The sequence below is a fragment of the Capricornis sumatraensis genome, chromosome 9, assembly GCF_032405125.1.
Source record: "Capricornis sumatraensis isolate serow.1 chromosome 9, serow.2, whole genome shotgun sequence".
In the NCBI taxonomy this organism is placed as follows: Eukaryota; Metazoa; Chordata; class Mammalia; order Artiodactyla; family Bovidae; genus Capricornis; species Capricornis sumatraensis.
This window is the reverse complement of record NC_091077.1, coordinates 21,868,798-21,893,257: the sequence shown is the minus strand read 5'-3', so window position 1 is coordinate 21,893,257 and position 24,460 is coordinate 21,868,798. Positions and strand designations below refer to the sequence as shown.

Below are 24,460 nucleotides of genomic sequence, written 5' to 3'. Positions count from 1 at the left end.
GACATGAGTTTGAGCAAGCTCTGGGAGAGGGTGATGAACAGGGAAGCCTGGCCTGCTGCAGTCCATGGAGTCACAGAGTCGGACACGACGGAGCGACTGAACTGAACTGAGTGCTGCCTCACCCCTGCCCCTCCTCCTCCCTCCTCTCGCCCCTCCTCCCTCGGTCCGCTGCTAGGAGACACAAGCCACTTTCAAGACCTGCGACCGTCGCACACTGTAAACCTGCGCGCGCACCTAGCTTCCGACTTCCCGGCGTGCCCCGCGCCTGCGGCGTAAATACGCGCCGGCGCAGCGACCCACCTGACCCGCGGCGTAGCCAAGGCGGGAGTCTGTGAGTGCGTGGGTCTCGGGCTCCCTGGTCCTGGGGGTTCTGCCCGCGTGTGTCTTGGGCAGCCCCGGGCTGGCCCCCACCCCCGCTCTCGTCCTGCAGCAGGGAAGAAAGCCAGTGTGGGAGGGACGGTCCCAGCCCGAGCCTTCCGAGACGCTGGAGTCCTTACGACCCGTTCTTGCTGTGCTCCGGCCTCGCTGCTAAACTTTGGTGGGCCCCGGGATCTAGACCCCAGCTGTTGAGAAAAGAAACGTTTGCAAACATGTCCCGGATCGAAAAGATGAGCATTCAGGGCGTGCGGAGTTTTGGAATAGAGGATAAAGATAAACAAATTATCACTTTCTTCAGTCCCCTTACAATTTTGGTTGGACCCAATGGGGCGGGGAAAACGGTAAGTCCTCTGAGGAGCCGCCTTCAGTTTATGGGTCGCCACGTGTTGCAGATCTGGAGTAGAGTGTCTCCAGAGTTCGGAACTCTAGGGTGAGAGGAGTCAGTATGACTCAGCTCCTGGGGCCCCAGGGTACACCTGGGTCGTCAGCCTGGGTCGTCAGCTGACTTCCGTGCCCAGGAGCGTGGCTTGGTGTGGACTTCTGGTCTCTGTCACCTGAGCCGCCGACCGGACTTTTGTCCACTGCTGCCCAGTGGACAGGGTTTTCTTGAGAATCCCGAGAGGCCGGGAGCTAACTGCGTGAGCTTACGGAGCTCACAGCCTCGCAGGAACTTTTTTTTTTTTGCCTGTATTCATGTTTTCTTAATTCTCTTTATTCTCATGGCATAGCATTCATTTCCTGGTAGTTGTCCCCGTTCGGGATTTTTGTTGTTGTTGTTGTTGTTATAAAATGTAAATGTATGACTTTAAGAAAACTGACTATCCCGACTAAGCGTAATGACTAGGTAAATAACAGTTTTAAAATGAAACCTCCATTGGGGCTTGGTTAAATTGGGAAACTGTTTTGTTGTTGGGATGCTCTTACCTAGTTCAAATAAAGGTTAGAGCACAGCATATATACTGTGACTTTTTAAAACCCTGGAAATATTTAGAAATTTGAGTTGAGCCCTGGAATGGTATGCAATTTTGAAAGAAGTGTAGCCAAGAGGCTCTCTGGTCTGAAAGGGTGGTTTGAGAAAAGCAAGGTGATATCATAGTAACAGGGAGAAGAGGAAGTGAAAAGCATAGAGAAAGACAAGGTTTGATGTTGAGAGTTGAATGCCAGACACTTGTCTATTTGTTTATGTAAAAATATTATTTACAGATGCTTTTTTATGTACCTAAGCACTATATTAAGTGTTACTGATAGGTTAGTTTAGTGTTTATGAGCCCTAGCTGCTTGAATACAGATTTTTTTCTTTTTTTTTTTTGCTTTCCCATTAGTTGTGTGACTGGGCAAAAGTGACCTAAATGTTCTTTGCCTTAGTTTTCTCATTTATAAAATAGATGTTAAAAATAGTTTCTATCGCCTAGGGTTAATGTGAGAATTAAATGCTTAATGTATGTAAAAGTGGTTAGTACAGTACCTGTCACATAATAAGGTTGATACTAGCCATTTGTTTTGTTTCAGCTTAAAAAAAAAATTCAGCCTTATTGGAGTATAATGGCATATACATTGTAGGCTATTTAAAGTATACATCATGGTGATTTGACAAACATGTGTTCCCCAAAAGGTTTCTCTTATTCCAGTTAACACATCTATCACCTTGAACCAGAAAGCTCAGCTTCTCTGTACAACGTTGCCAAATTAATCCCGGAGACAGTTTTGGGTGACGTAGAAAAGGGTAGCTTTATTGCTTTGCCACAGAAAGGGGGACACAGCGGGCTCATGCCCTCCAAACCATGTGTCCTCAACTGGGGAATATAGTGACAAGTTTTATAGTAACAGCCTGATTAGCTCGTGGCCATTCTAATGATGGTGAGGTAAGTAGGAGTCGACATCATCAACCCTCAGGTGTAATTACTCTGGGGTCTGCATGTCCTGGGCAGCATCCCACCTGGAGGGGGTTTAGGTGTCTGCAGAGTAGCTCAAAGATATTGTGATATTGTGTGTATCTGTTGATAGGGAAACAGGACCTTGCCCCAAGGCCGCTCTTGACTGTCTCTCTTCTGGTCTCATCCCCTCCCTCCCCTAAATAACTTTATTGCTTGAATCTGCCCTTTGGAACTCAGGGAAGGTCATGGGGGGTGAATGAAGGCTGCTTCCTATAATCAAAGAAATGGGGAACACAGAAAGTCCTTGTGCCCAGGAGCCACACAGGGCCCTGCAGGATATCAGCCTCACATATTTATCCTTTGCTGTGTGTGTGTGTGTGTGTGTGTGTGTGTGTGTGTGTGTGTGAACATTTAAGTTTCACTCTCAAATTTCATTTATACAATATAGTGTAATCAGCTATGGTGAGCTGTTTAAGCCATTGTTATTAAAAACTTAGTTTAATTTTAATTAGAAATAGAAATTTTTCCTCCCAAAATAATAATAATTTTTTATTTCAGTATATTCTATAGCTTTTCTATATTTATATGTCAGGTTTTATAATATCAAAATTTACCTAATCATATATTTTATAGTCTTTTATCTTTTACAAATATTTATAATGAATTAACATTTTATGGTTAAATTCTGCAGTTTTCTAATAAGTAAATAATATAATTTTCTATTTCTTTAGACCATCATTGAATGTCTAAAATATATTTGTACTGGAGATTTTCCTCCTGGAACCAAAGGAAATACATTTGTTCATGACCCCAAGGTAATGATGCCAGTGAAACTTTTTTCTTTTCTTTTGTTTTTTAATTTTATTGACATATAGTTGATTGTGTTAATTTGTGTTAATTGTGTGAATTTTGGCATAGCAAAGTGATTCAGTTATATATATTCTTTTTCATATTCTTTTCCATCATGGTTTACTACAGGATATTGAATATAGCTCTCTCTGCTATAGAGTTGGATCTTGTGTATCCATTCTAAATGTAATAGTTTGCATCTGCTAACTCCAAACTCCCAGTCCACCCCTCCTCCCCTCGTCTCCTTGACAACCGCTAGTCTATTCTCTGTGTCTGTGAGTCTGTTTCTGTTTTGTATGTGCGTGCTTAGTTACATCCAACTCTTTGCAACCCCCTGGACTGCAACTTCCCAGGCTCCTCTGTCCATGGGATTTTCCAGGCAAAACTACTGGAGTGGGTTGCCATTTCCTACTCCAGAAACTTTTTTTTAAATAAAAATTTTATAATGATAAAAGTGATAGCTCATTGTAGAAAACTTGGCAGTGGAAAAATCTGAGATATGGTAGTCACTCACGTACAGTCAGTGAGTGATAGCCATTGTTGACATTTTCGTGTGTTTCTTCTCCTTTACGTACTGTCTTAAGTAGCTGAAGTCATACTCTTAATTTTGTATTCTGAGCTTTTTTCTCATCTAACATTATCATCAAGCCCTGTGTTATTAAAAATTAAATTAAATTCTTAGTCTGGGTGTTTGGTACATGGGTACTTTTAATTTTATTAATTTATTTACTTTCAGTTCAGTTCGGCTCAGTCGTGTCCGACTCTTTGTGACCCCATGAATTGCAGCACGCCAGGCCTCCCTGTCCATCACCAACTCCCAGAGTTCACTCAGACTCACGTCCATCGAGTCAGTGATGCCATCCAGCCATCTCATCCTCTGTCGTCCCCTTCTCCTCCTGCCCCCAATCCCTCCCAGCATCAGCGACTTTTCCAATGAGTCAACTCTTCGCATGAGGTGGCCAAAGTACAGGAGTTTCAGCTTTAGCATCATTCCTTCCAAAGAAATCCCAGGGCTGATCTTCAGAATGGACTGGTTGGATCTCCTTGCAATTACTTTACAATAGTGGTTTTTGCCATACATTGACATAAGTCAGCCATGGCTGCACATGTGTTCCCCATCCAGAACCCCTCGCCCACCTCCCTCCCAATCTCATCCCCCAGAGTCATCCTAGTGAACCAGCCCTGAGTGCCCTGTCTTATGCATTGAACCTGGACCAGTGATCTGCTTCACATTTCAACACTACTCCCTCAAATCATCCCACCCTCGCCTTCTCCCACAGAGTCCAAAAGACTGTTCTTTACATCTGTGTCTCTCTTGCTGTCTTGCATATAGGGTCATGATTACCATCTTTCTAAATTTCATATATATGGGTTAGTGTACTATATTGGTGTTTTTCTTTCTGACTTCCTTCACTTGGTATAATAGGTTCCAGTTTCATCCACCTCATTAGAACTGATTCAAATGCATTCTTCCAGCAAATTTGGAAAACTCAGCAGTGGCCACAGGACTGGAAAAGGTCGGTTTTCATTCCGATTCCAAAGAAAGGAAATGCAAAAGAATGCTCAAACTACCCCACAGTTGCACTCATCTCACGTGCTAAAAAAGTAATGCTCAAAATTCTCCAAGCCAGGCTTCAGCAATACGTGAACCATGAACTCCCTGATGTTCAAGCTGGTTTTAGAAAAGGCAGAGGAACCAGAGATCAAATTGCCAACATCCACTGGATCACGGAAAAAGCAAGAGAGTTCCAGAAAAACATCTATTTCTGCTTTATTGACTATGCCAAAGCCTTTGACTGTGTGGATCACAATAAACTGTGGAAAATTCTGAAAGAGATGGGAATGCCAGACCACCTGACCTGCCTCTTGAGAAATCTGTATGCAGGTCAGGGAGCAACAGTTAGAACTGGACATGGAACAACAGACTGGTTCCAAATAGGAAAAGGAGTATGTCAAGGCTGTATATTGTCACCCTGCTTATTTAACTTCTATGCAGAGTACATCATGAGAAACACTGGACTGGAAGAAACACAAGCTGGAATCAAGATTGCCGGGAGAAATATCAATAACCTCAGATATGCAGATGACACCACCCTTATGGCAGAAAGTGAAGAGGAACTAAAAAGCCTCTTGATGAAAGTGAAAGAGGAGAGCGAAAAAGTTGGCTTAAAGCTCAACATTCAGAAAACAAAGATCATGGCACCCAGTCCCATCACTTCATGGGAAATAGATGGGGAAACAGTGTCAGGGTTTATTTTTTTGGGCTCCAAAATCACTGCAGATGGTGATTGCAGCCATGAAATTAAAAGACGCTTACTCCTTGAAAGAAAAGTTATGACCAACCTAGACAGTATATTCAAAAGCAGAGACATTACTTTGGTGACTAAGGTCCGTCTAGTCAAGGCTATGGTTTTTTCCTGTGGTCATGTATAGATGTGAGAGTTGGACTGTGAAGAAGGCTGAGCACCGAAGAATTGATGCTTTTGAACTGTGGTGTTGGAGAAGACTCTTGAGAGTCCCTTGGACTGCAAGGAGATCCAACCAGTCCATTCTGAAGGAGATCAACCCTGGGATTTCTTTGGAAAAAGCTGAAGCTCCAGTACTTCGGCCACCTCATGAGAAGAGTTGACTCATTGGAAAAGTCGCTGATGCTGGGAGGGATTGGGGGCAGGAGGAGAAGGGGACGACAGAGGATGAGATGGCTGGATGGCGTCAATGACTCGATGGACATGAGTCTGAGTGAACTCTGGGAGATGGTGATGGACAGGGAGGCCTGGTGTGCTGCGATTCATGGGGTCGCAAAGAGTCGGACACAACTGAACGACTGAACTGAACAGAATTGTGTATAGGTACATGGGTGCTTTTTTAATCTTTGTACTTCTTTGTCTGAAATATTTTCTACTTAAAACACCTTTTATGAACATTTTTAATGATTGCATCATTTTCTTATATTTAGCCTTGCTTTTAGTTTTTCATTAAAATGTACCATGATGAAAGTCTGTGTATGAATCTTTGAATTATGGTGTTTTAACTATTAGTGTGTGTTTAGGACATAGACTTTTCTATATACATTTTGGTTTATAGTTTTTCCTTTTTTTATTGCGGTATGGTTGATTCACAATATTGCATTAGTTTTAGGTATACAGAAAAGTGATTCAGTTATATGCATATATTTTTTAAGATTATTTTCCATTATAGGTTATTACAAGATATAGAATATTGTTGCCTGTGTTAAATCACCCTTGCTTATCTTATATATATTATTGTGTATCTGCTAACCCCAAACTCCTGATTTATCTCTCTTCCTGAAGTAAGTTTTACTTTGGTGTATGTGTAGTGAGGTCCTGTGCCTCTCATTACCCCTACTTCCCAAGAGTTTGTTGTGTATTTCTTCCAGACTTTTTTGTGTGTTTATGAAAAAAAACCCTCTGTGTATATATAAATATATTCACATAAATATTTTAATAAATCAATAGAGTTTTGACTATTCTACAAATCAAGTATTTATTTTGTGATATTTTTGTTGCTGTTTTTTTAGTTGCTAAGTCATGTCCAACTCTTGTGGCCCCATGAACTGTAGCCCTCCAGGCTCCTCTGTCCATGAGATTTCCCAGACAGGAATACTGGTGTGGGTTGCCTTCTCCCAGGGATCTTCCCAGCCCAGGAAACAAACCAGTGTCTCTTGCATCGGCAGATGGATTCTTTACCACTGCGCCACCTGCAGATATGTTAAGATATATATACTTTTGTTTCATTATTTTTAATTACTTAATAGTATTCCATTGAGTTTATATTCTCTAGCTTATTTAACTGATGCACTGTTGATAGTCTTTTAAATTGTTTCCTCTTTTATATGGCTAAAGATAACTCTGATTATGAAAGTGATCTTGGGCAGTCTTGGCCTGCAGTGGTTTGAAGCAGGATTTTGGCTCCTTGGCCAGAGACTGAAGTCAGGCTGCAATAGAGCACCGAATCCTAGACTCTAGACCATCAGGGCCAGTGGGCAGTGACAAGGCCCTGGCCCATTGGTTTTGTAGAAATGAATTTCCACAGAGACAGAAAGTAGTGAAACATGTAAAGTGTTTATTCGAAAGAAAAAGTATGTATGAATAGACTCACATGAGCAGACTCAGAATCATGCCCTGGAGGTAGTTTGAATCACTTATATGGGGCATTTCTTCCAGGTTTCCTCTGGCCAGTCATATTACTTTGCCTCGTTCTGCGCCTGTATTAGATTTAACTCAAGGTCCTCCCCGGTGTAAGCGCACATTTCTCAGCCAAGGTGGATTCTAGTGAAGAGGCCTATGGGCAGGCTGACATCATCTACCATGGGGTGGTTCCCCCTTTTCATTGGCCCCTTAGAAGCCTTTCTGTGCACATGTTGTTGGGAACGTCTCCTTGACCTCAAGAATGAGAAATATGTGGTCTCTATCTGGGCAAGGCTCAGGTCCTCCTCACTTCTGCTGTTATTTTCATCTTGGAGTATCTGTCCACAGGGGACAAACTCCAGCTGCTCAGCCTGGGGCCCATCTGTCTCCTGTCTCAAATCCCCCCTGAGAGACGTGAACCCCAAGAAATCTTTATTGGGAGGATAAAGGGCTTTTGGGCTGGCATGGGGCTTGTAAGCCTACCTAGTTGGGGTCACAGAACTCTCACCCTGTCTCATTAAGGGCCCAGGATGACCTCTGTTGTTACACCAGCAGGATCTGTTCTGAGGAGTGGCTGGCATCTCTGCATCGCCATTATCTTGATATGAAACTAGTGTAATCTGGAAGAGACAAACTTAACAAGTAGATTAAAAAGGCAGGGGCCAAAAACCAATAAATGAACTATTATAACCAGGGGCCCAAGCAGGAGTAAGAACCAGGTTATATATGGTAGCAATTTTGATCCTGGTCCATGTAGAGTCAGTACTGGGGTTACCCTGTCAGAAGGGATGGAGCCATTTGGTGTGATCGTACATATTTTTGATATCTGCTTCTGTTAGCCCAGTGCGATTTGATGTGGGTGTTATAGACTCGGTTGGACAACCTGACATAAATAGACAAAATAGATCTCATTTCTTCTCAGGAAAATAAGCCTGAAACCTAGTTTGGACCTAGTGCTTTGAGGAGACTTGTAGCCAGGTAGCCAGTTGTCTAGTTTAATCTAACTAGGTTTTAACCTTTGATGTGATATTAACATAAATAATATAAGCTGTTGATCATCATACATGTCTCTTCTTTTTGTTATTTTGTAAAGCAATTGTAATATCTAAAAATGTAATAGTTACAAGAGGAGACTTTTAAAAAGTAAGGTTGTAGTTGCCAGCTGTTAGCAGACACTGTTTTGAGAATGACTGGTGGCATCTCAAGACTGATACTGCTCAGAAAACTTAAGTTCTCAACAATATAAGGACTTACGTGAAATCACACCTTGTACTAAGTATCACTTAGTATTGCCTTGGATGTCTGAAGCATAGTTACTCCATTTTGACTTTTAATTGTGGTTTTCTCCTTAATAGCCAAAGCAAATGCTGCCATTAATGATGTTAGTACCTCTTTAGGTATGAGAAGATGCAAGAATTTGGGCTCCTAAAATCTCCTGAAAATATCTAACTATCTGAAGACCTGTTTTGTCAGTTTTTCCCAGAGCACAGAGTGAATGCCTCATTACTGATCTCCACCCTCAACCTCTTTTAGGGGGTGTTAAAGGTCAGCAGCTGCAGCGGCTCATGATTTAATCCTTGCCACCAACCTACAGCAGTAGGTGGCAAGTGCCAGTCTCCAGTTGTTAGGGCCCGTTTATGGTCATAAATTTTATGGTCATAAAAAGGGCCCTTTCATAACCATTTCATCCCATGGTGCTCAGAATGCTCATTCATGGGTCTGGTGAAATTTTGTTGCTAGGCTGCTCAATGAGCTATTATTGGACTAGGCCTTATTAACAGTAGCCATAAATTTCTATACCACCTGTGTTAATTACTAGGCTCTTACGATCTAGGAAAAGATTCCCTCTTGTAGCTTCTTCTCCTGTAAGAGTTCCACTGTTCTAGTCATTGACCTCATGTAGAACTATAGATTTTTGTCGGAGGCTCAGTCACACAATGATAAATGCAAGAAATGACAATCTTGTAAAACAGGCTATGTAAAAAAATAACAGCTAACAGTATTATTAAGGTCATAAGTAAGAACTTAAGAATTTGTATTAGATACAACCCAGTATATCCCAGATTGTCTGACTTTGTTTTGTACCAATCCTATCTTTAAGGGAAATTATTATCCACAAGGCACTCAGCTCGATTTCCTAGTGGTGGTGTTCAGTCACTCAGTCATGTCCAACTCTTTGTGACCCCATGAACTGCAGCATGCCAGGCTTCCCTGTCCTTCCCCATCTCCCAGAGCTTGCTCAAACTCATGTCCATTGAGTCAGTGATGCCATCCAACCGTCTTATCCTCTGTCGTCCCCTTCTCCTGCCTTCAGTCTTTCCCAGCATCAGGGTCTTTTCCAGTGAGTCAGTTCTTTGCATCAGGTGGCCAAAGTATTGGAGCTGCAGTATCAGTCCTTCCAATGAATATTCAGGACTAATTTCCTTTAGGATTGACTAGTTTGATCTCCTTGCAGTCCAAGGGACTCTCAAGAGTCTTCTCCAACACCACAGTTCAAAAGCATCAATTCTTCAGCACTTAGCTTTCTTTATGGTCCAGCTTTCACATCCGTACATGATTACTGGAAAAACCATAACTTTGACTATACAGACCTTTGTTGGCAAAGTAGTATCTCTGCTTTTTAGTATGCTGAGTTTGTCATAGCTTTTCTTCCAAGGAGCAAGCATCTTTTAATTTCATGGCTACAGTCACCATCTGCAGTGATTTTGAAGCCCAGGAAAATGAAGTCTGTCACTGTTTCCATTGTTTCCCCATCTGTTTGCCATGAAGTGATGGGGCCAAATGCCATGATCTTAGTTTTTTGAATGCTGAGTTTTAAACCAGCTTTTTCACTCTCCTGCTTTCATCAAGAGGTTCTTTAGTTCCTCTTTGCTTTCTGCCATAAGGGTGGTGTCATCTGCATATCTCAAGTTATTGATATTTCTCCTGGGAATCTTGATTCCAGCTTGTGTTTCATCCAGGCCTGCATTTCACATGATATACTCTGCATATAAGTTAAATAAGCAGAGTGACAACATACAGCCTTGACCTACTCTTTTCCCAGTTTTGAACCAGTTCATTGTTCCATGTCTGGTTCTAACTGTTGTTTCTTGAGCTGCATACAGGTCTCTCAGGAGGCAGGTAAGGTGGTCTGGTATTCCCATTTCTTTAAGGAATATTCCACAGTTTGTTGTGATCCACACAAAGGCTTTAGTGTAGTCAGTGAAGCAGAAGTAGATGTTTTTCTGGAATTCTCTTGCTTTTTCTATGATCCAGCAGATGTTGGCAGTTTGTCTCTGGTTCCTCTGCCTCTTCTAAATCCAGCTTGAACATCTAGAAGTTCTTGGTTCATATACTGTGGGAGCCTATCTTGGAGAATCTTGAGCGTTACTTTGCTAGCGTGTGAAATGAGTGCAGTTGTGCCGCATGTTGAACACTCTTTGGCATTGCCCTTCTTTGGAATTAGAATGAAAACTGACCTTTTCCAGTCCTGTGGCCATTGCTGAGTTTTCCAAATTTGCTGGCATAAGAATGCAACACTTTCACAGCATCATCTTTTAGAATCTGAAATAGCTCAGCTGGAATTCCATCACCTCCACTAGCTTTGTTTGTAGTGATGCTTCCTACAGCCCACTTGACTTTGCACTCCAGGATGTCTGGCTCTAGGTGAATGATCACACCATTGTGGTTATCCAGGTCATTAAGATCTTTCCTGTATACTACTTTTGTGTATTCCTAGTGTTACTAATTATCCTTAGTAATTGTTCCAAACAAAGGAATTAATTTTTCTTTAGAAATAGTAAATCATTTACTATATTTACTGAGCCTTTTCTACAATGACTATTTCACACCTTCTCTTAAACTTTAAATGTACTCTCTTCAATTGATGGATGATCTTGCCTTGTGTTTTCTTGAGAAAATAGAAGGAATCATTAAATCTACCAAACTACCCTGCATATATATCCGTATTGTTTTCACCTTTGTAATAAGGGTAGATTGTTTATCATTTGTTTTAAGGTCGATTAAGTCCTCTTGGAACCTAGATCCAATGTCAGTCGCTTTTGTCAAGTCAGGCATTTTGCCTTCCAGCTGCCTTTGGTCCTGCATTCAGTTTCTCCTTCTTTAGGGCACCATTTACGTCAGCAGATAAACATGTTCTGGTTGCGCCTGTCTACAAACAGACAAACTCTCCCTTTTCTCCAGTTCAGCCTCTGGCTACTACTCTCTGTTCTATTTGTACCAAAATTCTTAAGAGTTATGCGTGCTCATTGTTTTCACTTTATTGCTTCCCCTTTTCTCCCCAGCCTACTCTGTTTAGATTTTCTTTTTTTCCCCTCACTAAAACTGCTCTGGTAAGGTCACCAGTAATCTTCATATTGCCAGATAACTTAAAAAAAATATATTTGCTTAGCTGTGCCAAGCCTTTGTGGTGGCACTTGGGGTCTTTGATCCTGTGGCATGTGGGATCTTCTCTTTTTTTAGTTGTGACATGCAGAATCTTTGTCTCCATGTCGTTATATCTTGCAGCATGTGGGTTCTAGCTTCCTGGCCAGGGTTCCCTGTGTTGGGAGGGCAGAGTCTTAGCCACTGGACCACCAGGAAAGTCTCAGAACGGTTATTTTCTAGTTCTCAATACTTTCTCTGCAGATTTGATGTATTAATAATTGGTTTTCCTCTTTTTTTAAAACATTGCTCTCTTGGCTTTCATGACACCACAATCTTATACTTCTTTTTTGCTGGGCCATACTTTAGTCTCCGTTAATGAGTCTACTTTTGCTTGACTCTTCTTGGATGATATTCACTCTCACAGCTTTAAGTATTGGTTGTGTTGCAAGAAGAGCGACCTCTTTCAGGGCCCAAGAGTGGGCTCTTGTCTAACACTCAGAAACGAATTGTTTGAGGAGACATGTGCTGAAAAAGCAAGAGACTTCATTGGGAAGGGGTACTCTGGCAAAGAGCAGCAGAGGAAGGGAACTCAGGAGAACTGCTCTGCCGTGTGACTTGTGGTCTCAGGTCTTATGGTAATACGGTCACTTTCCAGGTTGTCCCTGGCCAGTCATTCTGACTCAGGGTCCTTCCTGGTGCTGTTCTCATTGCTCATCCAGGATAGGTTCCAGTGAGAAGGATTCTGGGAGGTTGGTAGGATGTATGGATTAATGTCTCCTGTCTCCTTTTGATGTTTCGCAAATTCTGGTTGATGGTAGCTTGTTAGTTCCACATTCTTTACCAAGAACTCCTATTGTAAGATAAGCCATGAAGATGGTTACTATAGGGCCTGGCCTTGACAGGCAGTTTGGGTCAGTGGTTCTGTGTACAGTTACATGCTGATGAATTCCTAAATATTATATTTAGTCCTAACTTCTTTCCTAAACTATAGACATATATGTCCAGCTGTTTAAGTATTTAATGGGGATCTCCAGTTTAACATACTGAAAATAGAACTCTTGGTTCCCTGTTCCCCCATTCCTCTCACATTCTCAAGCCTGTTACTACCTCAGCAACCTGCAGTTTAATAAATATCATCTGCACATTTGCTTGAAATGTGCAGAAACCTGTTTGTCATTCTTTTAATGATTCCTTTATCTCATTTTGTTTCTAATTCATAAGCAATTCTTACCTACTCTTCTACAGTATGTGCAGAATATGTCCCTTCATTTCATCTCTACTGTTTCCCTGGTCCAAGCCACCATCCTTTACCCTTTGAACTATTCTGATAGTCTGCAAACTTGTTTTCCTGCCTCATTCTTTTCTTTTTCTGGCTGTGTCATGTGGGACCTTAGTTCCCCAACCTGGGATTGAACCCATTCCTCCTGCAGTGGACATGTGAAGTCTTAACCACTAGACTCAGAGAAGGCAATGGCACCCCACTCCAGTACTCTTGCCTGGAAAATCCCATGGACGGAGGAGCCTGGTAGGCTGCAGTCCATGGGGTTGCTAAGAGTCAACACGACTGAGCGACTTCACTTTCACTTTTCAGTTTCATGCATTGGAGAAGGAAATGGCAACCCACTCCAGTGTTCTTGCCTGGAGAATCCCAGGGACAGGGGAGCCTGGTGGGCTGCCGTCTATGGGGTCGCACAGAGTTGGACACGACTGAAGCGACTTAGCAGCAGCAGCAGCAGCAACCACTAGACTACCAGGGAAGGCCCTCCTGCTTCATTATTGAAATTCTTTTTTATAGAAAAGAAGAATCTCTTTTCTAATAGCAACAAATTATCTCTAAATATTTATTCATTCATTTAACAGGGAATGGGTCCTTTAAAGTCTGAGGAAAGAAGACTCCAGTCAGTGTTAATACTAAGTGCAGAGTCCTTGAGGTAGGATCGTATTTGATGTGTTCAAGGAATCACAAGGGGAGGAGCAAAATAATCAGGGGAAGACTAGTAGAAAATTAAGTTAGAATAGTTGAAGGGTCTAGATCCTGTAGGGTTTGGGGTTCTAATTTAAATAGGAATCCATTAGGAGATTTAAGCAGGAAGAGGACATGATTTGTATTTTAAAGTGATCAGTCTAGCTGCTGAGAGGACTGTCTGTAAATGGCGAGGGTAGAAGGGTGAAGACTGATAAAGGGCATTTTGTGGTAAGCCAGGTGAGGAATATTGGTGGCTTAATTAAGTGGTAATGGTAGAAAATATGACAAATGTTTGGATTTGGGATGTTTTAAAGGTAGAACCAGCCGATTAGCTATTGATTTGGGTAATGGTGTATGAGAAACATAGAAGCATCAAGCAGAACTACAAGTTTTTTGTCTTTAGCAAATAGATAAAATAGTAGTAATGAGGAAACTCTGGAAAAGGAGGTTTGAGGGCTTTTGGTTTAAATGTATAAATCGGGATGGGAATTCCTAGACAGACCAGTGGTTAGGACTTGGTGCTTTCATTGCTAGGGCCCACCACCCGGCTCCTCCCCTGCCCCAGGTTCAGTCCCTGGTCAGGGAATTAAGATCCTGCAAACTGAGTGGTGCAGTTAAAAAAGAGAAAAAAAAAAAAAACCCCACATGTAAATTGGGGATGTTTGTTAGATATCGAAAGGAGATGTCCAGTAGGTAAATAGAAGTATGTCTGAGGGGAGGTTTGAGTTAAAATTAGGAATCGTTGATGCATACACTTACATATGTATGGAGTTAGTCTTAAAGCCTGATGGGATCTCTTAGGAAGTGAATATAGAGAAGATCTGAGCCTAGAGCATATTAGCATTTAGAAATAAGAAAGAGGAGGAGCCAGTGAAAGATGCCAAAAAAAAAACCCCACAACTAGTAAAGCAGGGAAAATAGAGAATGGTGTCTTAGAAGACAAAAGAATAGTGTCACAAGAAAGAGGAGTCATCAGCTGTGTCAGATATGTGGATAGCTCAGTCAAGAAGCAGATTTGACTATGTGAAGGTCATTGGTGATCTTGACAAAACCAGTTTTAGGAATCTGAGAAAACAGGAGGTAAGGAAGTAAAACACGTAGAATTGTTTTATGAGTTTTTCTATAAGTGGAAAGAGATGGGGCAATCACTGAAAAGGTTTGCAGGATCAAGAAAAGTTTTTTTGGCTTCTGTTCCTGTTTTTTCTACATATGTGTGCATTTTCTGGATGTTTCCATGTTGATTGATGCTCTGGTATCTCTGCCAGTCTCATCTATCACCCACCCCCTTTCCAATTGCTTTCATCTTTGTAGAGCTGTTTTTCTCAGCTATCTGCTTCTGTCCTCTCTGTGGTTCTTCTGGCTGTGGTGGTTTAGCTCTCTTCACTTGCTACCCGCTTTTCGGCTGCTCTCATTTTCCAGTTCCGAGCTCCCACCCACACTTGTTCATCAACCCTTCTCTCCTGAGTCACTCACACCTCCTACTGTGGGTGGAGCCATTCCCCTCACCTGAATTGCCCACATCCCCTCAGTTTTCCCAATATGCTATGTTCTTCTCAACATTTCAGTTTCTCTCACCCTCTTAAATCTTCAACTTCTCTTCTCTTTCTATTTCCCTGTTTTAATTTGACCCTGCACCTAATATTGTGTATCTTAAACAAATGCCTGGGTTTTTCTGGTTTTTCTCAGTAATTTTTCTTACCTGTGTTCAGTTGTTTCTGTCTTTTTAGGTACTTTGATTTCCATGTTGCTCTATTTGCCTAACTTCACACCTTTCTCCTCTACTTCTTTCAAACTTTGAGCTACGTGAGTACATCCATTCTTCTTCTACCTAATTTGCATCTCTTCAGTTGACCTGGACCGTCAGAAGCTCAATTCTCTGTTGTCTGCATCTCATCAAGTTTGTTTTGCTTCTGGCTGATACTGTAAAATTTTCTGGATGCTTATTTCCTCAGCAGTTTCTTTATCCCATTTTGTGGCCATATATTGTGTTCCTAAAAGTGGGAGATACTAGAACATTTATAAATTGATAGGAATGACACTGGAGAGAGGGGGAAATTGACCTAAGGGAGGGGACAATTATGGAGCAAAATCCTTGAGTAGGCAAGAAGAGATACGATCCATTGCTCAACTGAAGGAGTTACCAAGCGTGCATGTTGTTATCCTTTGTAAAATGATGCCAGGCAGAGTATACATGGTAAATTTAGTAGTGAGAGAATGAATCAATCCTCTTTTGATTGTTTCTATAGTCTCAGTGGAAAAAAGAAGTGAAATCATTAGCTGAGAGCGGGAGAGGGGGATGATTGAGGCTAGCAAAATTAAAAGGTAGTTTTTATTTCAGAGTAATTTGACTAGGGAAGTGTTAAAGGGTTACGTGACGGTGTCAAGGGGTCACTTGAGGTTTGTGGGTGAAAATTTATAGGGAGAGCAATCATTATGTTTGTGTTTTTTCACTTTTCTTCAGCTGCTCAGTGGCAGACACTGAATGAGTTGGAAAGTTGGATTTAATCAAGGTTGAAGGTTTGCCTGGTAAATAAAATGAAGGGAGTAAGAGGCAAGGAATTTACTATATTCTTTTTTTTTTCTTTCAACTATGTTCTCAATAGGTTTGCTTATTTGATCAATCCGCTTATATGTAATGAATCTCCTGTTGGTACACCAGAACTCTAACACTCCATACTGGACCACCTCTACCCGCCATGTACAAACCCTCTTTATCCTGCTTGGCCTGTAACTCCTCATGCTGGCCCCCTCATGTGGAGTTTTCCCATTCCACTTGGGCTCTGACTTTCCATGCTAGGCTACCTCCCATTTTCTACCCATGAACACCTTGCTTACCTTTCTCAGCCACAAATACTCTTTACCACGCGGCCTCTTGTAGGGTTGCCGTCTCTAATCTGGCATCTGAGTCGTCCCTGCAGGCTTCCCCCTGCCCATGTGGATTCCCTCCTCAGTGTTGTCAGGCTCTGCATCCCCACATTATGCCTTCCCCTAGGACAGACATCATCGTTCTCCTGAGCTTGGTCACCCCTACTCACAGATGCCCTTTTAGCTTGCTTAAATTGACACCTTTGGACTTTGGAAACCCTGGGCCAAGCTGTCTGTCCATGTGTGTACCCTTGTCAGCCTGCTCAAGCTCCTTCAGCCTGCTCCATGTTCCCCCACCTCCAGGTAGCATGCATGTGTACCTTCTTCTGCCCTATCTAATGGTTTTACAACTAGACTGTTTGGAAAGAAAAGGGCTTATTATATTTTTTTCTTTTGGATAGAAATTCTTCTAAAGTGTAATATATGTTTCTCCGCCTTAATAAATTCCTGTTTTACTGAGGAAGAGCCACCAGGGAAGCCCCTACTCTTTGAAGAGCGTCAACAACAGCATTGTGCTTGAAATGCTGCGAAATACTCCCTCTTTAAATTGTTAATACATTTACTATTTTGATTCTTAACAGGTAGGTGCCAGGAGAAAAAATATGTATTTGGCTAACCAGTCTATTTGTATCTAACCAGGCATATTGTAAACAAGTTAACTCATTTTCTGGTATGTAGATGTGAAAAATCCTTTAACTGCCATGGATTAAAATCTCAGTAGTTACTTTCCTTGGCTTCCCTCATAACTCAGTAAAGAATCCGCCTGCAATGCAGAAGACCCAGGTTCGATCCCTGGGTCGGGAAGATCCCTGGAGAAGGAAATGGCAACCCACTCCAGTATTCTTGCCTGGAGAATCCCAGGGACAAAGAAACCTAGCGGGTTATAGTCCATGGGGTTGCAAAGAGTAGGACACAAGTTAGTGACTAAAATAGCTACTTTCCTTGGGATGAAATGATAGGATCAAGTCCCTGGGCAAAGCTGAATATTAATCTTTTGCTACCTTCTCACTAAGATGTCTGTATCTAAATTTCTCCTGGATTACTCTCAGCTTCTTATCTTGCCTCAGTCAAGTCTGTTTACCCTGAGGACAAAATGATTCTTCTACAATGCATTATCTACTGCATGATTTTCCTTTAAAATCATTAAACTCTTTAATGATTTTCCATTGCTTTAAGTCCAAAACTCTTTTAACATGTTTCAGAAAGCTTTTAATTAGTAAAACCATCTTCTGTCTCTACTTTCCTTTTCCCTTCTTTCTGCAGAAAACTTTCTGAAATTACTTTAGCCATTCAGTGTCTCAGATCTTTTCATCTGCTTACTCCTGCTTAGCTCTGTCAGGTTTCTATTTAAATATTCATTTCCTTTAGAAAACCTTCCCAGTCCTCTCCTAGATAAGTTAGATGCCTCTACTTTGTGCTCCCAGAGCATCTTGTACTTCTCTTATGATGATACTTAACATTCCTTTTTCTACCCTTTTGTTTAACCCTGTCTTCCATGCACCAAAGGAAAAAAGTGTCATTTTCGAACCAAAACAACACATGAAAGCTAATGAACGCTTAATAAATATTTGTTAAACAATTGATGAATATGAAAGTTAAATTTATTCTAAAAAGTCATTAAAGTATCAACAAAAGTTACTTAATGATTTTTTAAAAAAGGCAAATCCTGGGGTTTGTGATTTTGGTTGCAATAGAATAATGAGTATCATACTTGTGCTCCCAAGATGAACAACTTTAAAACTGGAAAAAATATTTGAATCAACTCTTTCAGGCATTGGACAACAGATGCTGGGTTGTAATATCTGAAAAAAGAAAGATATATGTGGTGACTACAAATTTATTCTAGCCTTCTACCTAGGGACACTTTGCAAACTTCAGTGATAGAATTAGAATCCAACAGAGAGCAGTAGTCACTTGGCAGATGAGACAAAGAAGTTTGGGTTTGCTGAGGTGGTTGTAAATGTGAGGCAAGGTTCAGGGGTTGGATTGCTGTGTAGAGATGGGACCCCAGAAATCTTCATAAGGAACCCATGAGTCTTTTGCCAGATCCTAAGCTGCATGTGTTTTAGAATGAGATTCAGTGAGGACTAGCAGAGAACAGCTACTGGGGTAGAGAAGTGGGATTGTGAACTGAATAGAGATTCTAGCTTTCCTTCCAAGGAGCAAGTATCTTAATTTCATGGCTGCAGGCACCTTCCATAGTGATGTTGGAGCTCAAGAAAATAAAATCTGTCACTACTTGAACTTTTCCCCCCTTCTGTTTGCCATGAAGTGATAGGACCAGAAGCCATGATCTTATTTTTTTGGATGTTAAGTTTTAAGCCAGCTTTTTCACTCCCCTCTTTGACTTTCATCAAGAGGCTCTTTAGTTCTTCTTTGTTTTCTGCCATTAGAGTGTTATCCTGTGTGTATCTGAGATTGTTGATATTTCTCCTGGCAATCTTGATTCCAGCCTGTGATTCATCTAGCCTGGCATTTTGCATGATGTACTCTGCATATGTTAAATAAGGTAACAATATACAGCCTTGACATACTCTTTTCCCAATTTTGAACCAGTCTATTGTTCCATGTCTAGTTCTGACTGTTGCTTCTTGACCCGCATAGGTTTCTAAGGAGGCGGGTAAGGTGGTCTGGTATTCCCATCACTTTAAGGAATTTTCCACAGTTTGTTGTGATCCACACAAATACTTTAGCATAGTCAATGAAGCAGAAGTAAATGTTTTTTTGGCATTCCCTTACAAAAGACCCCAGTAAAGAAAAAGGAATACCAGTAGGTTTTTTTTTTCCTAAAGTATAGTTGATTGACATTTTTGTGTTACTTTCAGGTGTACAATGTAGCGATTCAGTACTTTTGCAGATTATACTGCCTTATAGGTTTTTATAAGAAAATGGGTATAACTCCTTGTGCATTCTTGTTGCTTACCTATTTGTATGTACTGTCTTGTATCTGTTAATCCTTTATCCAGATTTATTCCTTTCCCCTCCTCTTTGGTATCCACAAGTTTGTTTTCTATATGTCTATTTCTATTTTGCATATACATTCATTTGTATTATTTTTTAGAGGGAACTATTTTTAAATATAATAATACAGATAAATTAAACATAAAAGGATGGAAAATGTACTAAAATATGCCAGCTAATAAAAAGAAAGTTGAATTGGCTATATTAACATCAGACAGTATACTTTAGAACTAGTAATGTAATTGGGGTAAGAAGTGATGTTTTATGATGATAGAAGAATCAGTTCATCAAGAGGATATAACAACTCTAGATTTAGAGCTTTGATATGAAAGAGGCAAAAAAAATCTATGGAACTAAAGGAGATACAGAAAAATCTACAATTATAGTTGGAGATCTCAAAGCCCCTCTCTGTATAGAAACAGAAAAAGTAGACAAAATAGCAGAAAGCCATGGAGAACTTTAACACTGTTAGTCAAATTAACCTAATTGACTTTATAGTCCATTCGAACAGTGAATGGCGGAATACACATTATTTTCTTTCTTTTTTTTTATTGAAGGATAATTGCTTTATAAAATTTTGTTTTCTGTCAAACCTCAACACGAGTCAGCCATAGGTATACATATATCCCCTCCCTTTTCAACCTCCCATCTCCCTCCCCATCCCATCCCTCTAGGTTGATATAGAACCCCTGTTTGAGTTTCCTGAGCCATACAGCAAATTCCTGTTGGCTATCTGTTTTACATATGGTAATGTAAGTTTCCATGTTACTGTTTCATACATCTCACCCTCTCCTCCCCTCTCCCCATGTCCATAAGTCTGTTCTCTATGTCTGTTTCTCCACTGCTGCTGCTGCTAAGTCACTTCAGTCATGTCCGACTCTGTGCGACCCCATAGACGGCAGCCCACCAGGCTCCCCCGTCCCTGGGATTCTCCAGGCAAGAACACTGGAGTGGGTTGCCATTTCCTTCTCCAATGCATGAAACTGAAAAATGAAAGTGAAGTCACTCAGTCGTGTCCGACTAGTAGCAACCCCATGGACTGCAGCCTACCAGGCTCCTCCGTCCATGGGATTTTCCAGGCAAGAGTACTGGAGTGGGGTGCCATTGCCTTCTCCATTGCTGCCCTGTAAATAAATTCTTCAGTACCATTTTTCTAGATTCCGTATAGGTGTATTATAATATGATATTTATCTTTCTCTTTCTGACTCACTTCACTCTGTATAATAGATTCTTGGTTCATCCACCTCATCAGAACTGACTCAGATGTGTTCCTTTTATGGCTGAGTAATATTCCATTGTGAATAGGTACCACACGTTCTTTATCCATTCATCTGTTGATGGACATCTAGGTTGCTTCCATGTTCTAGCTATTGTAAATAGTGCTACAGTGAACAATGGGATACATGTGTCTTTTTCAACCCTGGTTTCCTCAGGGTATATGCCTAGGAGTGGGATTGCTGGGTCATACAGTGGTTTTATTCCTAGATTTTAAGGAATCTCCATGCCATCTTCCATAGTGGCTGTATCAATTTACACTCCCACCAACAGTTCGAGAGCATTCCCTTTTCTCCACACCCTCTCCAGCATTTATTGTTTGTAGACTTTTCGGTGATGGCCATTCTGACTGGTGTCAGGTGATATCTCACTGTGGTTTTGATTTGCATTTCTCTATTGAGTGATATTGTGCATCTTTTCATGTGTTTATTAGCCATCTGTATGTCTTCTTTGGAGAAATGTCTGTTTAGGTCTTTTCCTCACTTTTTAATTGGGTTGTTTGTCTTTCTAGCATTGAGTTGTATGAGCTGCTTGTATATTTTGGAAATTAACCCTTTGTCAGTTGTTTCATATGCTATTATTTTCTCCCATTCTGAGGATTGTCTTTTCACCTTGCTTATAGTTTCCTTTGCTATGCAAAAGCTTCTAAGTTTAATCAGATCCCACTTGTTAACTTTTGTTTTTATTTCCCTTACTCTAGGAGGTGGGTCATAGGGGATGTTGCTTTGATTTATGTCAACGAGTGTTCTGCCTATGTTTTCCTCTAAGAGTTTTATAGTTTCTGGTCTTACATTTAGATCTTTAATCCATTTCGAGTTTATCTTTGTGTATGGTGTTAGGAAGTGTTCTAATTTCATTCTTTGACATGTAGCTGTCCAGTTTTCCCAGCACCATTTATCAAAGGGTGTCTTTGCCCCATTGTATATTCTTGCCTCCTGTGTCAAAAATAAGGTGCCCATACTTTAGGTGCATGGGTTTATTTCTGGGCTTTCTGTCTTGTTCCATTGGTCTATATTTCTGTTTTTGTGCCAGTACCATCCTGTCTTGATGACTAGCTTTGTAGTATAATCTGAAGTCAGGAAGGTTGATTCCTCCAGCTCCATTCTTCTTTCTCAAGACTGCTTTGGCTATTTGGAGTCTTTTGTGTTTCCATGTAAATTGTGAAATTTTTTGTTCTAGTTCTGTGAAAAATGCCATTGGTAATTTGAGAGGGATTGCATTGAATCTGTAGATTGCATTTGGCAGTAGAGTCATTTTTATAATATTGATTCTTCTACCCAGGAACATGGACTATGTCCATCTGTTTATGTTGTCTTTGATTTCTTTCATCAGTGTCTTATAATCTTCTGTGTACAGTTCTTTTGTCTCCTTAGGTAAGTTTATTCCTACGTATTTAATTCTTTCTGTTGCAGAGGTAAATGGGATTGATTCCTTAATTTGTCTTTCTGATTTTTCATTGTTAGTATATAGAAATGCAAGTGCTTTCTGTGTATTGATTTTGTATCCTCAGTTCAGTTCAGTTCAGTTGCTCAGTCGTGTCCAACTCTTTGTGACCCCATGAATCGCAGTACGCCAGGCCTCCCAGTCCATCACCAACTCCCAGAGTTTACTCAAACTCATGTCCATCGAGTCGGTGATGCCATCCAGCCGCCTCATCCTCTGTCGTCCCCTTCTCCTCCTGCCCCCAATCCCTCCCAGCATCAGAGTCTTTTCCAATGAGTCAACTCTTCTCATGAGGTGGCCAAAGTACTGGAGTTTCAGCTTTAGCATCAGTCCTTGCAATGAACACACAGGATTGATCTCCTTTAGAATGGACTGGTTGGATCTCCTTGCAGTCCAAGAGACTCTAAAGAGTCTTCTCCAGCACCACAGTTCAAAAGCATCAGTTCTTCAGCGCTCAGCTTTCTTCACAGTCCAACTCTCACAACCTTGCTAAATTCTCTGATTAGCTCTAGTATAATTTTCTGATACTATCTTTAAGGTTTTCTATGTACAGTATCATGTCATCTGCACACAGTGAGAGTTTTACTTCTTCTTTTCCAATCTGGATTCCTTTTATTTCTTTTTCTTCTCTGATTGCTGTAGCTAGGACTTCCAGAACTATGTTGAATAATAGTGGCCAAAGTGGACACCCTTGTCTTGTTCCTGATCTTAGGGGAGAGTGCTTTCAGTTTGTCACCATTGAGAATAATGTTTGCTGTAGGCTTATCATATATGGCCTTTACTGTGTTGAGGTAGTTTCCTTCTATGCCCATTTTTTGAAGAGTTTTAATCATAAATGAGTGGTGAATTTTGTCAAAGGCTTTTTCTGCATCTATTGAGATTACCGTATGGTTTTTATCTTTCTATTTGTTAATATGGTGTATCACATTGATTGATTTGTGTATATTGAAGAATCCTTGCATTCCTGGAATAAACCCAACTTGATCGTGCTCTATGATGTTTTTAATGTGTTGCTGAATTCTGTTTGCTAAAATTTTGTTGAGGACTTTTCATCTATGTTCATCAGTGATATTGGCCTGTAGTTTTCTTTTTGGTGTTGTCTTTGTGTGGTTTTGGTATCAGGGTGATGGTGGCCTTGAAGAATGAGTTCGGAAGTGTTCCTTCTGCAATTTTTTGAAAGAGTTTTAGAAGGATAGGCATTAGCTCTTCTCTAAATGTTCAATAGAATTCTCCTGTGAAGCCATCTGGTCCCGGGCTTTTGTTTTTTTGGGAGATTTTTTATCACAGCTTCAATTTCAGTGCTTGTAACTAGGTTGTTCATAATTTCTATTTATTCCTGGTTCAGTCTTGAAAGATTGAACTTTTCTAAGAACCTGTCCATTTCTTCCAGGGTATCCATTTTATTGCCATCTAATTGTTCTTAATAGTCTCTTATAATCCTTTGTATTTCTGTATTGTCTGTTGTAACCTCTTCTTTTTCATTTCTAATTCTGTTGATTTGATTCTTGTCTTTTTTTCTTGATGAGTCTGGGTAAAGGTTTGTCAATTTTATCTTCTCAAAGAACCAGCTTCTAGTTTTATTAGTCTTTACTATTGTTTCTTTCATTTCTTTTTCATTCATTTCTGCTCAGATATTTATGATTTCTTTCCTTCTACTAATTTTGGGGGTTTTTTGTTCTTCTTTCTCCAGTTTTAGGTGTAAATTAGGTTGTCTATTTGATGTTTTTCTTGTTTCTTGAGGTAGGATTGTGTTGCTGTAAACTTCCCTCTTAGGACTGCTTTTGCTGCATCCCACAGGTTTTCAGTTGTCGTGTTTTCATTGTCATTTGTTTCTAGAAATTTTTTGATTTCCCTTTTGATTTCTTCAGTAACCTGTTGGGTATTTAGAAACATGTTGTTTAATCTCCATGTGCTTGTGTTTCTTACAGTTGTTTTCTTGTAATTGATATCTAGTATCATAGTGTTGTGGTCAGAGAAGATGCTTGATACGATTTCAGTTTTCTTAAATTTTCTGAGGTTTGATTTGTGGCCCAAGATCTGGGGTCTATTTGAGAAGAAGGTGTATTTTGCATTTGGATGGACTGTCCTGAAGATATCAATGAGATCCATCTCATCTAATGTATCATTTAAGACTTGTTTCTCCTTATAATTTTCTGTTTTGATGATCTGCCCATTGGTGTGAGTGGGGTGTTAAAGTCTCCTACTATTATTGTGTTACTGTCTATTTCTCCTTTTATGTCTGTTAGTGTTTGTCTTATATATGGAGGTGGTCCTATGTTGGATGCATAGATATTTACAGTTGTTATGTCTTCCTCTTGGATTATTCCCTTGATCAT

The 24,460-nt window shown here is 40.6% G+C and overlaps 1 protein-coding gene across 1 annotated transcript in view; it reads left to right on the top strand.

Annotated features, from left to right (window-relative positions):
* The first annotated feature begins 470 nt into the window (after positions 1-470).
* The window catches only part of RAD50 (RAD50 double strand break repair protein), a 113,126-nt gene continuing 89,136 nt past the window's right edge, over positions 471-24,460 (top strand). The window contains exons 1-2 of the mRNA XM_068980088.1: positions 471-719; positions 2,984-3,067. Of these exons, the coding sequence (XP_068836189.1) occupies positions 591-719; positions 2,984-3,067 (213 nt within the window). The 5' untranslated portion in view covers positions 471-590. The remainder of the gene's footprint in view (positions 720-2,983; positions 3,068-24,460) is intronic.